General features: G+C 33.0%; 1 protein-coding gene across 2 annotated transcripts; it reads right to left on the bottom strand.

Moving 5' to 3' along the window:
• Positions 1-51: 51 nt before the first annotated feature.
• On the bottom strand, positions 52-13,497 carry LOC134254595 (retrograde protein of 51 kDa-like). 2 transcript variants are annotated; one of them, XM_062737124.1, is made up of 12 exons: positions 12,867-13,497; positions 7,689-7,875; positions 7,431-7,526; positions 7,148-7,309; positions 6,929-7,054; positions 6,550-6,770; positions 6,192-6,271; positions 4,550-4,675; positions 3,256-3,389; positions 1,479-1,586; positions 1,273-1,386; positions 52-1,024 (listed from the first exon to the last, which is right to left on the bottom strand). In XM_062737124.1, exons 1-12 carry the CDS (start codon positions 13,349-13,351, stop codon positions 989-991), a joined length of 1,875 nt encoding a protein of 624 aa, XP_062593108.1. In that variant the 5' UTR covers positions 13,352-13,497; the 3' UTR covers positions 52-988. The 2 variants fall into 2 exon arrangements, with proteins under 2 accessions (XP_062593108.1, XP_062593109.1); XM_062737125.1 differs by lacking the exon at positions 4,550-4,675 and having other exon boundaries at positions 12,867-13,496.
• Positions 13,498-14,321: the final 824 nt, after the last annotated feature.

Below are 14,321 nucleotides of genomic sequence, written 5' to 3'. Positions count from 1 at the left end.
CAAAAATCCAAATCAATGTCTCTAAAGGATAAAAACAGTAAAAGAAAAGACAATTCCAAAAAAGTGAAATTTATTGATAATCTCTAATGCATGAACATTTAAACATTGTGAATTTGTAAAATATATTTTTTATCTATGCTAAATCTGACGTAATGTAAAAACGATACGAGAATGAAGCACCACACAAACTACACTTAATATATCAGGTGTATATAAATATATACCCATAAATATATACAAAAGAACATCTCTGATTGCTGCCCACAACACTGCAATAATCCTCCTTTCCAGGTTTTCAAAAATAAACCTAATTTCCTTAATTAATTAGAAGTTAATTGCTTCGTCTAGCGAAATTCTGAAGCAAAGTACCTTATTTCACAGTCTGTCTCTCTGTTGTTACTTGTATAAAAAATGAAGAAACATGCAAGTATGAAGGTCACTATGGAGTTTTCTTTGACGAGAAAAAAAGCTGCCAAAGAAAACGCACAGTAATATTCCTTCAAACATATTTGTAGTTTACAAAATATACAAACGATTGCAATACACCTACCGTTTGATTATCAAATGTAATATAATATCATTTACATCTGAGGAAGATTTGTATAAGAATAGCTCTGCAAAAGCACAACAAACTATATATGAATATGATAACGTAACAATGACTAAAGCAAACACACAGTGAAGGCACATTTATAATAGAAGCACACAGTTAATACTTCCAAATAAAATAGAAAGTTTGATGTAGATTTAGGGTATATCCAAAAAACAACAAATAATTATAAAAGATTAAAACTTTGTAAAATATAAAATCATTCTCACTTTTTTGTAATACCCAGCATTTCAACAAAAACAATCAAATTTCACAACCAATGTATTGAGTTTTATTGTAAATGTCAACATTTTTCGTACAAAAATGTTAATGGAATGTATTCGAAATAAGCAGATTTTGTACTGGAATTCTCACAACACCTATTATATCAGCTTCTTCTTAGTTCGTAATGGTCATCTTGAGTGAAGCCTTTTCCTAAAACAAGGCAAAATGTTTTAAGACTTAATGAAACTGTCTTGTGTTAAAGATTTCTACGAGACATTTCTGTTGGATTTTCAGAAAAAAGTTAGTACACCTCGTTGTACTCTTAATTATGGTACATATGTCAAAGAAACTTACTGTATTATAACTGAAATTTACTTCTTCAATTTAAACTTTAATTCATACTTTAAAGGATATATTAATTATTCATTTTCATGCAAACGCTTTGAATTCTGACTTACGTTATTGTACTCGTCTGTGAGGACGTAACTTCCGCCTCCCGCGTGCCAAGTGAAGAAGTCGCAGACGATGTCATTATCCGACTGTTTCATGTCCGCAGCGCCACCACTGTATAGCTGTAAAAAAAAAATAATAAGTCAGATATTTCACAATAAAATGAGCGTTTTTTCTTGAAGTTTGTAAATAGAATAAAAACGTTCGATTTTACCTTGATCTTTTGTCCTGGTCCCAGCGTTAGGTCATTCTTAAATTCATATGTGCACTTAGTTTTATTTCCAATTTCGCGCCTGATTTTCCATCCTTTCAAATTCACACTCTGAAAAGAATTATATTTATTTATTTATATTTCTTGTTTCACAAACAAGTAATGTAATACTGAAAGGAAAAAAGTTGGGATAAATATTTTGTATTGCAGTTTCAATATCATGTTTTAGAAATAAGTTTGAAGAAAATTATTAACATCAGTTGATAATAAAATATTCATTCAACTCTGTGAAGGTAACACAAAAAAGAAAAATAAGAAAGAAAATCATTTTACGAATTAAATGAAAGGGTAACAAAATATCAAACTTTGAATATAAAAACAAACACTCCTACTAAAAAACTACAAAATGGAGGATAGGGTAGAGAATGCACCTTATTCCAATGTAAATAAAAGTTAATCCTAAAGGTAAGTGTGTATTATACATTGAGGGTGAAGTCATTGTTGTTTTAGAATTGGTTACCATTTCTTACCTTATCTTTTGAATGAATACCCTGATAAATAATTCGAAACAATTTAAGTTTTCAGACTTTATTTAAAATTCTGTATATTTCTATATCTAAATAAAATGTGGTTAAACTACATGTAATACATGTACATGTAGTAGGAAATAATTTTTAAAAAGTTATTTTTAACATATCTGAAGGCTTTTTATCAAGATTAATCGAAAGAAAAATTGATCTCTTTAATGTGCAATTTTTGAACGATATTAGTACGTGTATGAAACAAATTCGTAAATTAAATATTCAACTTACTTTTTATATATTCGACCATTGCTTTTAAAAACATAGTATCAATCTTAATCAGCAAATATTTGAACGTGAATATTGTATGTTTTAATTGTCATTTTGTATGCATTTTTTTTAAATTAATTGAATCTAACAGAGAATAACTTTGAAAATTTGACTTTTTCGTAGATATGAAAAACAATTATTGTTCGTCCTGCACCCTCCTTGTTTACAAAAATATATAATATATGCCATTCTCTGACCGACAATTTTTTTTCATGAATTACTAATAGCCTAATTATTACAATATTCATTTTACGTGTAAAACTCTTGTCATTATTGTTTGTTATATTCATACATTCCTGAAAAATTTCTAGTTCAAATTGTGTGCAAGGCTTGCAAATTGAGCATTAAAAATGGCTGCCTCAAACGGAAGACAACTCGTCATGCAAAGTAGAAAACTATCTAGAAAAACTCATTAAATTTAAATAAACTGTAAAATTGTGAAAAAAAGAACAAACAATATTATAAAGATGGATTCAAGAGAACACTAGCTCTAATATAAAAAAAATGCTTAGTATAGAAAATATAACGAATACCACAGACTGAAACTTCAAAGGCCATGTTATAGAATGTTTTATGTCATTTGTCGTGAGTGCAATACATATGCACAGTATATGCGTTGCAAAAGTCTGTTTTCACTATTTGGAACTGAGGAACAAAAATACAAGATTGCTCTAAACATTAAGAAAATATACGCCAGTTTCAGTCATATAGTATAGCAACAAGAGAGATCGTTTGCAACAGAGGGGACAATTAAGCTGTTAGTTTCTCCGAGACATACCAATCGAATTTCTTGGTTATGTGGTAACCTATATTTAGTCCTGTTTAAAACACTGATATGGATTTATATTTTCTTATTGTGTATTGTGTGTGTGAGATGGTGACAGCGAAACCAAAGTACATATAGACAAATATGGTTAAAGACGAGTTACCTTTCCTTTAGCACCGGATGTGTTATTCTCGATACCAACACTACTTCCGTCTGGGGCTGCGTCGGAGAAGGCAATGTTCCCGCGGCAAGATCTATGAACTGTTAGCTTACCAGTTGATTCGCTGGATTTCAGATCTTGAAAAGAAACAACAAAACTATCCACTCTCTAATTCTTGAAGGGAAATTGGTCGACCTGATTTTGATGTCATAATTGTTAATACTTTTTAGAGTGAATGAAAATACCCTAAAAACCCTAACAAAAATTTTCTATAGTTAACTATAGTTTACCCTAAAATTACATTAGCGAATACTTTGAAATTCTATGAGAATTTACTCTAAATCTTTTTTTGCTTAAACGTTTCTTACTTTACTTAACAAAAATGACTGTAAATTTTTAAATAATTTGAAAAAAATACATGCAATATTTTATCTAAATCTAAGAAAATTGTTTGTAGGAATATTTTAAAAAAATAAAAACAACGATCAGAAATTTTATTTTAAATTTTCTTTGATTAACTGTAGCAAAAACTTTGATTTACTATGGTAAAAACTTTGATACTATAAAAAAAAACTATAGTTTTCCATAGTACTTTTTGTTAGGGTATTTAGGAGATTATAAAGTGTAGGTGTGTTATTAAGGAATAAAACATTTGTGGAAGAAATATATTTTCTATATATTTGTGTTGTATAATAGTATTTGCCACAATATTTAAGATAAAATCCTTCTTTAAGAGGCAGGGGAATCCATAGTTCTTGAAATCATGCGTAATATGTTACATTTGAACAATGTTTAAACATGTTTATAATTTTTAATATGAAATCTAATCTACTTTATTTATTGGGCATGAATATTTCATTCACTTCAATAGTTCCTTATTTTATATGATGCCTTTAGTTGAGATCCAATATTGACTTAAAATTCACCAAAGAAACATATCAGAAGCATCTTTGAGACCAATTCCTGGCTTTATATTTACCCATTAAAACATACCAGAAGCATCTTTGATGCTATAAAAACTTCATATTAGTACAGCTCTTTCCGTAAATAGCATTAAAAGAAATTCAGCACACTCGATTTATTTTCAAACCAATTGTTAGAAAACTCAGAAAAATTAAACCACCAACACCAAACCACGTAGAAAAGATGAACTGAAAACAGAATTTTGTGTTAATGAGTATGAAAACTGATTCTTCAGCACCCTTCTTTTCCAATCAGAGTTATTAAACATCTGCAAAGTGATCATTCATGCATTTTGCGACAACCAAGAGCAAGTCGTGACGTAAGTGAAAAATACCACTTCCGGTTCCTCTCTGACCACCTGATTGGTCATAATAACTACCACTGGACAAGCTTGTGCTGGTCTGTCCAAGGAGTTCCTCTTGTGAATAGCGTGATCCGTAACTTGAACTGTAGGACGAACCTGTGCGATTAAATCTCATGTCAATGTGAATCAAACCATTTCATGTTTGTTGTAGAAGCCATAATCTGAATCAGTGTTATTCCTTCCCGCTCTTCAGAATAGCAGCTCTTTTTTTGTAACATTCTGCATGCAATAGTACAATACCCATTCCTGTCATCCCAGTTTGACCCAATTTTGTAAGTATTATATACCAAGTCTTATTTTGGCATTACTTTACAAGCTTCCCTCACAAGATACTAGCAAAGTTCCTTGCACTAGCTTGAAGGGACAGTTTTTACTAAGTAAATAAATTTATCAACATGCAAATCAAAACCTTGGCAAATTCTTTCTATTATTGAATAATTTTTGCAAGTTAGTAAAGGGTGTTTAAGATACAAATATGAAAATTACAGTTACAATTTACATTTATAAAAGAGGGATTTTGGAATAAAAGAATATTAAATATAATCTTTAAAATCTATCTATTGATATACAGTATAGGTATATTGACTTTCATTTTGACTTAAAATACAATTAACTGAAATAATATTTTTTGCTATTGTAAAATATCTCAAAGTGTACTTCATCACCCATTTTTGCATAATTTTCTTTATTAGCCTCTTCACTGCATCACGTTTCCTTTGCCATTAAAACCAAAGTCATTTTTCTCACACCAAATTCAAGCCATCTCTAACCTTGGCATGCAATTATTAAGTTAACGTGCATTCTCTGATTGGTAGATGGAGTTTAAGAGCAGAAAAAAAAGAGCGTTTAGTGCTACCTAAATACTAGGTTAGACTATTAGAAAGAAAAAATAAACTCTGAAAAATGTTATTATATCAAGAGAACACCAGCGCACATACAGAAAATTGAAAACGATATTTTTTCGTTTAAATATAATAAAATTTTGAACATATGATTTCAAATACCGGAAGTTGTTAAAAATAGAAATGATGTCGAGGGGAGAGATGGCTTTATCTGAAATCCTGTTATTTTGTGCAATGAAATACATCAACTTGACATGCATATTGAAGACTTGTACATTTAATGTTATCATATATACAACTTCTACCTACATAAAATCAATATGTATATATATAAACCAATGCATATTAATTATGATAAAAGCTTTATTAGCAATCGTTAATAAAAACAAATCATTATAAAGCCTACAGGTGCCAAATTGAAATGTAAGGTATATAAAAAAGTCAATTTTTTTTTTTTACATCTAATCTTCTCTAGCGCAGTAAGGCTAACATACTAAAAAGATACTATACACATTGGCATACTTTTATACTTAGAAAGGATTGTTAATTTTAATTGAGTAAAGACTGTTCCATAGAAAATCTCTTCGATCAGCACTGTCATATATATATATATAATTCTCACTAATTCAAACTTAGACACATGGCAAAGGACCTTTTAGCTCCAAATATAGCAATTTATATAGCTAAACGATTATCGCTACAATTTTCTGTATGCATGCACATTGACGCCACAGGAACACGAATTTTTTTGTTTAATTAGGGGTACTAACTGCTTTTTTGCACAATGTCGGCCAACTGGTTGGCTCCTTTGCTTCTGGCACCAGTTGAATTTTCTACTACATTTTTCAAGCTGCAAAAGACAAATGACATATTGATGAAATTTTCCCATATATCTTTATAAAGTTATTTGATTAAAACATAAAAAAACTCCATTTATATTTGTTCCATTTGCAAAGATACACGTAATTCCAAATATCAGAGTGAATTTACGAGTTTACCCTATGCATGATTTTACATCATAAAAGATCCAATTTAATTGCATTAAGTTTCCTTATTTTCATTGGAGTAGTATGTTGAGTGTTTTCCTTCATCAGCTGACAAAAAATGACCAATGGATAATGATATTACCTATTTTCCTCCGACTCCAGCAGCTTCCTGTAGCAGCTGATCTCGAGTTCCAGGGACAGTTTGGCGTCCTGGAGAACCTGTAACTCTCGGATGACCTCTTCCAGACTGGCCTCCAGACCGGCGATTCTCTCGGCGTTCTTATCGTTCTCTCTGTCATGTTCCTTCTGCATGTCAGACATCTCATTCTCCAAGGCAATGATTTGGTTGCGCAGTTTTGCATTCTGTACAGAATTGCCATTTTAAATTGGTCAACTTTTGTAATATTATATAGGTAAAATACGTTTTTGTATCTGATAATCTTCAGTAAAGTAAGAAATATTTTCAAAAAATGAAAATAAAGTAAAAAATTGGATTCGATTCTACATGAGGTGTACTTTACCTCAGCCTCGAGTTCAGCGACACGTGGTCCGAGATCTCCAAGTCTGCTCTTGAGTTTCTTAGACTCCTCCTTGGCTTGGAGAGCCTCCATGTTGTCTCTATTGACGCCAGCCTGGAGCTCTCTAAGCTAAATGATTGAAAGCAAAATCCTTGTCAAGCCAACATTCAACAAACACAGGAACACGTTAGTACCAGACCAGCATTAACCCAGCCTACTTACCTGTGCATCCATTCGGTTCTCGCAGTCCATTCTGATCTGGTTGATCTGGTTGTCGTACTCCTTCTGGAGCTCGCTGACGGCCTTGGACATCTCTCCCTTCCAGATGTCTCTCATCTCCATTCCCTTGTCTCTGTCGATCAGGGCCTGCAACTCCTTGATCTCCTACACAACAAACACGGGGATAAATTAAAATGAAGTTTTCTTACACAGCCATTGCTTTGTAAAGATATAAAACCAGTCATCTGCTTATTAAGGTAGAGAATGAAATTTGGGATTAACTTACTGCATCGGCAACATTCAGTCTGAAAGTGAGATCTTCTTCGATAGCCTGGGCTTTAATTTCAGCTTCGATACGTTTACGTGTCTCTTCATCCAAATCCTACAAGCAGATGTCAGTACTGCAACATCTTTTCATATCATTTATAAGTGAATACTATTTTACTGCATATATATAAGTAAAATAAAAACACCAAGAAAAAAAAAAATTGACAATTTTTGCATGCTAAGGCAAATGGTTGGGTAATGATATGTCTGTGCTTACAGCTCTGAGACGGGCAATGTCATCTTGAAGCCGTTTGTTGGTGCCTCTAAGTTTGCTGACTTCGTCTTCCAGACCGCCGATTCTTCCTCTCAGGGTGGCAATTTCCCCTTCGTACTCGCCGATTTGATCATTCAAGCGATCCAATTTGTTTCTAAGTTCAGCGCACTCCTTCTCGCTGGCAAGACGTCTGAAAGATTAGGTAATATGACAGAATGAGCAAATATCGGTGTTTTAAGAGTGCATTTCTTTATATTGCTATTTGTATCATTATCTTTGAAATTAATATTTAAAGGATTAAATAACTTGTTTTGAAAGGAAGGAGTCATGCTATTTTAAGCAAGGGTGTCCTTTAAAGAGAAGTACTATAGATAACAGGAACTCCACAAGCGACTCTCAAAACTTCAATGTCAAGAAGGCTGAATGGGCTACAGTTATCTAGGTCGTCAACACTTTATTAACTGTGTAAATAATATTTTCATAAAAAAATATTTAAATTTAGAAAGACCCTATTTCTGAATACCGACTGACATACTTCCTAAAATCTATTTACGTGAATGAATGCACACATATTTGCGGACGTTCCTTTCTGCAATAATGCAATGTTTGCAGTAACCTTTAGGCCTAATGAAAAATCAATGTAATTCTACTCAATAGCTTGTAGATAATATCAAAAGATGAAGCTGACTTGGGAGACTGAGTGATTGGTAGTAATCGATAGCGGTTCTGCTTCTAAGTCCCTACGCTGCCTCGAATTCAGCGTTACTTCGATCCTTACTCTTGCAAATCTTGATTTTTTGCTGTTCTCAGCAAAATATATCTCTCGTTTCGATCTCATCTGCTGCTAGCAATATGACTACTTATTTTATGATATTGTGACTTCTATCTTTTCTAGGCCTTTTTAATACAAAATCATTTTTCCATATTATGCAAAATAACTCAGATTAAGGACATTATTTCAGCACAGTATAAATCTTGATTCCTGCGACCAGGCGTCACGGGGATGCTTACTTGTTCTGGGTACCTGATTCCACGTATGGAATTTCCCCGGGTCCATGTTTTAAACTCTTTTCAGAGAATTTTATTACTTAGGATTATTTGGAGATCGGTCTCTGTTCATTATCTGTCTTGCTTTCAAACAGAAAAATAGTGCTTTATTTTATTGCATCTTTGCTTGACAATTGGGAATTAAGATTTTAAGAAAAACAACATTGTACGTGCAAAAGATGTAAAGAAATCAATCAAAATCGAGACGCATGGTCTACCAAAGGTCTCAGAACCCGAGAAGCACGTATTGATTATTTTCAGTCCATCACTTTGCATATCAAAGACTTGATGTAGCTGCCTGCTTCATGAACCAGTCCCTTGATCAAATCATAATATACCATTGAACACTACCACACGTACATCTATATAATCTATTTTTATCTGCTACTGGGAAAACAAGTGACACTACATATAAAGGTCATTCAAGGATACCAAATAGAGATTTCATCCATGGGCCCATTCAAAATTCCCCTGTTCAAATATTGAGAAACCCCTTGGATGTATATTTCGTATTTCGCTTTCATATACTAAGCTCTGATCTCGTAGGTTCTAGATATAGAAAGATTGGTCAAATGATTTACGACTCGTGGCGACAACGTCTCCGATCAAGTGGACGTCCATGCTTGAACTTTTATAAGGTATAAAAGTATGGAGAGCTGTGATAATTTTTATATACCCTTGGCATTCTTGTAAGTCTCAACCCTTTAACCAAATTTGTTTTTGCATTATGACAGCTAATCATCAAGAAAGTTTTGAGTACCCGGGTCAAATGATAATGTCGGACGAAATGTGTGCACGAATGAGAGGCGAGGAATTTTATTTTGCTTGATAACACTTTGGTCGTAAAGGAACCGGTATTTTGGAGGGCGTGTCAGAGGGTGGACAATTTGGTCGCAGTTACTGAGACAGTTGACTGAACATAGAATTTGGAAGCTATAAATCATTAAGACGAGAAAGATTTGTTCAAACAGTTTCAATGAAGGTTTATTGAAGTCTTTCATCTGTAAATAGCTTTTACTTGCAAAAACTACTTAGGCTTTTAGTTCATATCCGTCACATTAGATTCCTGTTGATATTTTTCTGTTCACGAACATTTCAGATACGTATAGAGAAAAATGACTCATTCGCACCTCCATCTAATACCCTGGGTTTGCAAGTTTTCATCTAGTTGCTTATCGTGCAAAATTTAACTAAAACTTAATACGTGGGTATGCTAGTATTTAAATTTGAATGCCCAGGTAGGTATATCAAAGCAACGAAAATATTAACCGACCCGGGTGTTATGTATAGTGTCAAGTATATAAAATAAAAAATGGGCGTGGCAGATAAGGTTCTTTTATTTCAGATTATTCGATTATGTATGTGTTGATATGAATTAAAACAATTTATGAATTCATAACTTGTCACAATTTCCAACCATAAACAAGTGATACCTATAAACTGAGATTCGATGTCAGATTTTTTTTTCTTCTCAATTTTGATTCCCTTATAGTATGTAAGATTACACCTGTATATTAATGTTTGTTATTCGGAAATTTAAGACCTGTAATAAAATATTAAAACGGTAAATTAACATTTAATGAATATTTCCAAAGCTATTTTAGAAATGAAAAATGTCATAGATTTTAACACGCTATTTAAAGGGGGTACTAATATACATATACCTCTATTGATAAGGCTTAAATTTCAGGGTGACTTGGAAGATTATGCAAGTTTAATTGAATCCTAGGTATTGCCTACGGGAGAAGTTGCGGATCTCTAAACGAAGCGAATACATTAATATAAACCCGATTACAAGAAGCCGTGAATGTAGCCTCGTCATAAAGGACGAATAAGCAAGAACATTCCCTATTCAAATCAACTACAATGTACTGTTTAACCACATAGTTTTACGAGACGAACTCTGAACAGAAGACAACTATGCAACCAATGTTTTATAAAGCATTTAGGAAAGATTTAGATTTCGCAAGTCAAACAAGTTATGACCAAAACTATTATTTTAAGAACTTTGCCTACAGACAGCTCAAATCCAGGTGGTCAATGTCGATTTGGATACCCTGCAAAAATAGGTATAACTTAATCCCATATATAAATACAAAAAATATTTTCTATCATCTGCAATCCTTTACAAACATTAATCACGACAAATCACAATACAAGTTATAGTCAAAATACCTGGTAGTTTCATCTGGTTCAAGATTTATGCGATAGTGCCATACGTGTATTGACATTTAATCAAGTTAACATAATGAAGGAGAGAGACAGAGATGGAAAAGCCAACACGGAAAACATTGATAATACATCAAAGGGAAAAAAGTCATGGATCAGCAATTCACTGATGTCAAATTGTTGACAATACCATTGACATTTCTTACCAAGTAGCGCGGTTTACCTAACAGAGCGGTATAGGTAAAACTGCACACCTGCAAGTCGATGTGCAAATGTTTGGGAGATATTTTATTTCTTGGTGTTACCTTGCGATTTTTAGGACTTTTTTATAGCAACACATATGCATGTAAAGAAATTCCATACGATTCCATTCAAATTTGTAAAAGGGGATTAAGCGAAAGAGCAAATGTGTTTTTGAATGCAGCTAAAATTTAACATGGAGACAATGTGGGATTATGTAAATCAACCGACGACAAAAGCATATTTATTCCAGATAGAACTTGTAAAAATAATATTTATGTTTTCTGTGAGTATAAATATAGTCGCCCTTTAAATAAGTTTATATTCTCACGATTTACTCTATTAAAGAATGTATACACTCCAAACATGTCGACTTTATATACCATTCAACTATGAATGCTGCAAAGGGGTTCGTAGTTCTTTAAGGTATAGTCGACAATTTAAAAGAGCCGGCTTAAACGGAATTAAGTTAAAATGGCCAATACAAAGTGAACAGTGAGACCTTCCAAATATAAAATACTTTTATAGTAGTTAGGAATTACATAACACTACACATGTGTTTTCGAAACTTTATAATCCTTTTCTGAAAAGAGGGGGGATTTACGACCACTTTAAAAACGCTGTTACTGCGGTAATATTAAAAATCCTAAAGAACCGATTTTCCTATACCCTTCCTTATCACCCAGTTGTGTAAGGAAACACCGCCTTCCATAATCTCCAAAAAATATTCAAAGTTATGAAATGGAAAAGAAGCCGGTTCATAAGCCAATCATTGTTAAGTCTTATTTATAGATGTATGCAACAGGTAGTTTTATCAAAAAAGATTAACTACCTTTAAAAAATGTCGCGATGGAATGAAATTTTAATTTTCATTAACATGTCAAGTTAATGAGAGTTATGACAGGCTGTAATAATTCTAGCGACCGTGTTTTGTTCCCAAACGTTCCCCATTTACTTTGTCAAGTGTAAATACAGATACATGTACATGTTTGCTTCATTCAGATATACAGCTCTACAGACCTATAAAGGCAGAAAAAGTCCCTAAAAACCAAAATTATGTAAAATGCAATTTAATTAAATTTGTTTGAAAAAAATTAATTTTGTTTGTATACATTGAGCGAGAAACACAAAAACAATAAATTATAAATTGTTTTAAAGAGTAGACACTGTTCATGTTGCATGACATTGAAGACAATAACCAAAAAGCAGATCCTTGTCAAAAAGGTCGGGTGCCCCGACTTATAAATATAAGGTTTTGTTTAAACACGTCTAAGCCAACAGGTGTGGCTTGTCTATAATCTCTCTATGAAATTTAAAGCATACTTATATTCTTAAACTTCTTTGGAAGTAAAGAGCTCTCAAAAGTAAATAATCTGGACAGACAATGAATTATAATCTCTAATGTGCAATCTCAGCTGAATTCGATGTCGCAAGAAAGGAAAACTATAATTAGACAAGGGGCATATATTGCATTCAGTAAAAATATTTGATAATCTGCATTCTTATTTCTCTACCTGAAACAAACAATATTTCAATGTCAAAAAAGTCACGTGGTCATATTACATGCATTAAAAAGTTCGAAGTTCAAATGGGCTGTGTCTTATTTGCCGGCTGTATGCGTAATGATCCTCTGCATGCTGCAAGGTCCTACCAGGCTTGTGCAAAGTAAGGACAGATAAAAAATGTGCAAAACTAGAACAAGTAGTAAAAATAAATTGTACTCACTCTCTCTTTTCGTCGTCGAGTGCATCTTGAAGTCCTACAAGGGTTGAATCAAATTTGGCTTTCTCCTTAGAAAGATCATCGATAACATTTCTACATTCAGCAATTTCTTGTTCATAGAGTTCCTTAATTTCTGATACGTCAAATCCCTTCAATTTCTTTAACCTATCAATTTCGGCAATAAGAGCTTTATTTTGTGCCTCTAAAAATCTAACTTTTTCTATGTAGCTAGCAAAGCGTTCGTTCAAGCCTTGCATATCCTTCTTCTCCTTATCCCTTGTTTGGATAACATCATTAACCCCCTTGTGGGAAAGTCCAGCCAGAGTACCTGCGGAGAATGCAGGACCCATGCTCAATCGGCTGGTGGAACTTCTGTTGGACACGACATGTCCGGCTCCAGCTGGGGTCCTTTGGATAACGGTGGTCCTCATGTTGACCACAGGTGCGGTTTTCACGCTCCTTCTAAATTCAACTTTATCCGATGACATTTTGCACTGATGGTAAATTTTCAACCACCCCAAGAGAAAATCAGAAATTCACAGGCTCAGAAAACTTTCTCCCCCGATTCGCTCTTCTGCTAGAAGTCCTCCCGGTCGATCCAATAGAGGAATTAGAAGTGACGCCGGTACATAGGAAGCCGGGACTAGTCAGGTGTGACTATATCGTCTGCTAAAACGTCATTGGTCTATTTCGCTGCCTACTTACTCTCTTCATTTGCAAACTTGTAGAACAGGAATTTACTATAAGTAACAAATCACTATTTGTCTATGAAAAGTGAAGTCATGGGGGTTGTTCATTAAGTATTATTATTCAATGTTCTTCAATGAGATCGTCCGGTTTAGTAATCGTGATATTTTCTGTGTGGTATTGATCAGATCAGAGCTTTAAAAGTTCTCATGCTTGGTCTACCTTGCTTCGCAAGAATTTTGACTTAAAAATTTACTAGATCTCTATATGTGCAGAATAATTCTTGTTTATATTTATTTCTTCACACGAAAGATTCAATTAAAATTTATATCTAAAAATTAATGATTAACTTTTAAAGATATAACATACATTGCAACAAAAATCACCAAAGACTAAACGAACAAATTTAATTTATTCTTTCAGTAATTAATGTCACCTTTATAGACAAAAACTGCATTTCACTGAACAGACAGTTAAATGAAAAAGAGAGAAATAAAACGATAAACATCAATCAAAGTATTTTAAGGTTCACAAGAAGACAACGCTACGATGTACGTTTTTCAGACATGATTAGAATCTTGATGAAAAGTGCCCTCTGGTATTTAGATTTAGGAAAAATATTTTTTCTTTCGGTCACAGAGTCAATCTTTAAAAATTCGTTTTTCATTGTAGCGTTGATTTTGTATTGCAAAGAAATTCCGGTGGTGCGAAGATTAGGGTCGTAATGAATACACACCCTGCTGAACTACTGTTAGAAAAAGCAAATGTCAT

This window comes from Saccostrea cucullata, unplaced genomic scaffold (assembly GCF_032062105.1).
Source record: "Saccostrea cucullata isolate Sc308-1 unplaced genomic scaffold, CSIRO_AGI_Scuc_v1 ctg354, whole genome shotgun sequence".
In the NCBI taxonomy this organism is placed as follows: Eukaryota; Metazoa; Mollusca; class Bivalvia; order Ostreida; family Ostreidae; genus Saccostrea; species Saccostrea cuccullata.
Note: the sequence above shows the minus strand (reverse complement) of the source record. Positions and strands in the feature narration are given on the sequence as shown.

Excerpts from the sequence above, each read along its gene's own strand:
- LOC134254595 (XM_062737124.1), bottom strand. The coding sequence starts at position 13,351 with ATGTCATCGGATAAAGTTGAATTTAGAAGGAGCGTGAAAACCGCACCT. Across the intron at positions 7,055-7,147 it reads AGAACCGAATGGATGCACAG|CTTAGAGAGCTCCAGGCTGG; the intron begins GTAAGTAGGCTG and ends TCAATCATTTAG. Across the intron at positions 1,587-3,255 it reads CATCCGGTGCTAAAGGAAAG|AGTGTGAATTTGAAAGGATG; the intron begins GTAACTCGTCTT and ends AATTCTTTTCAG.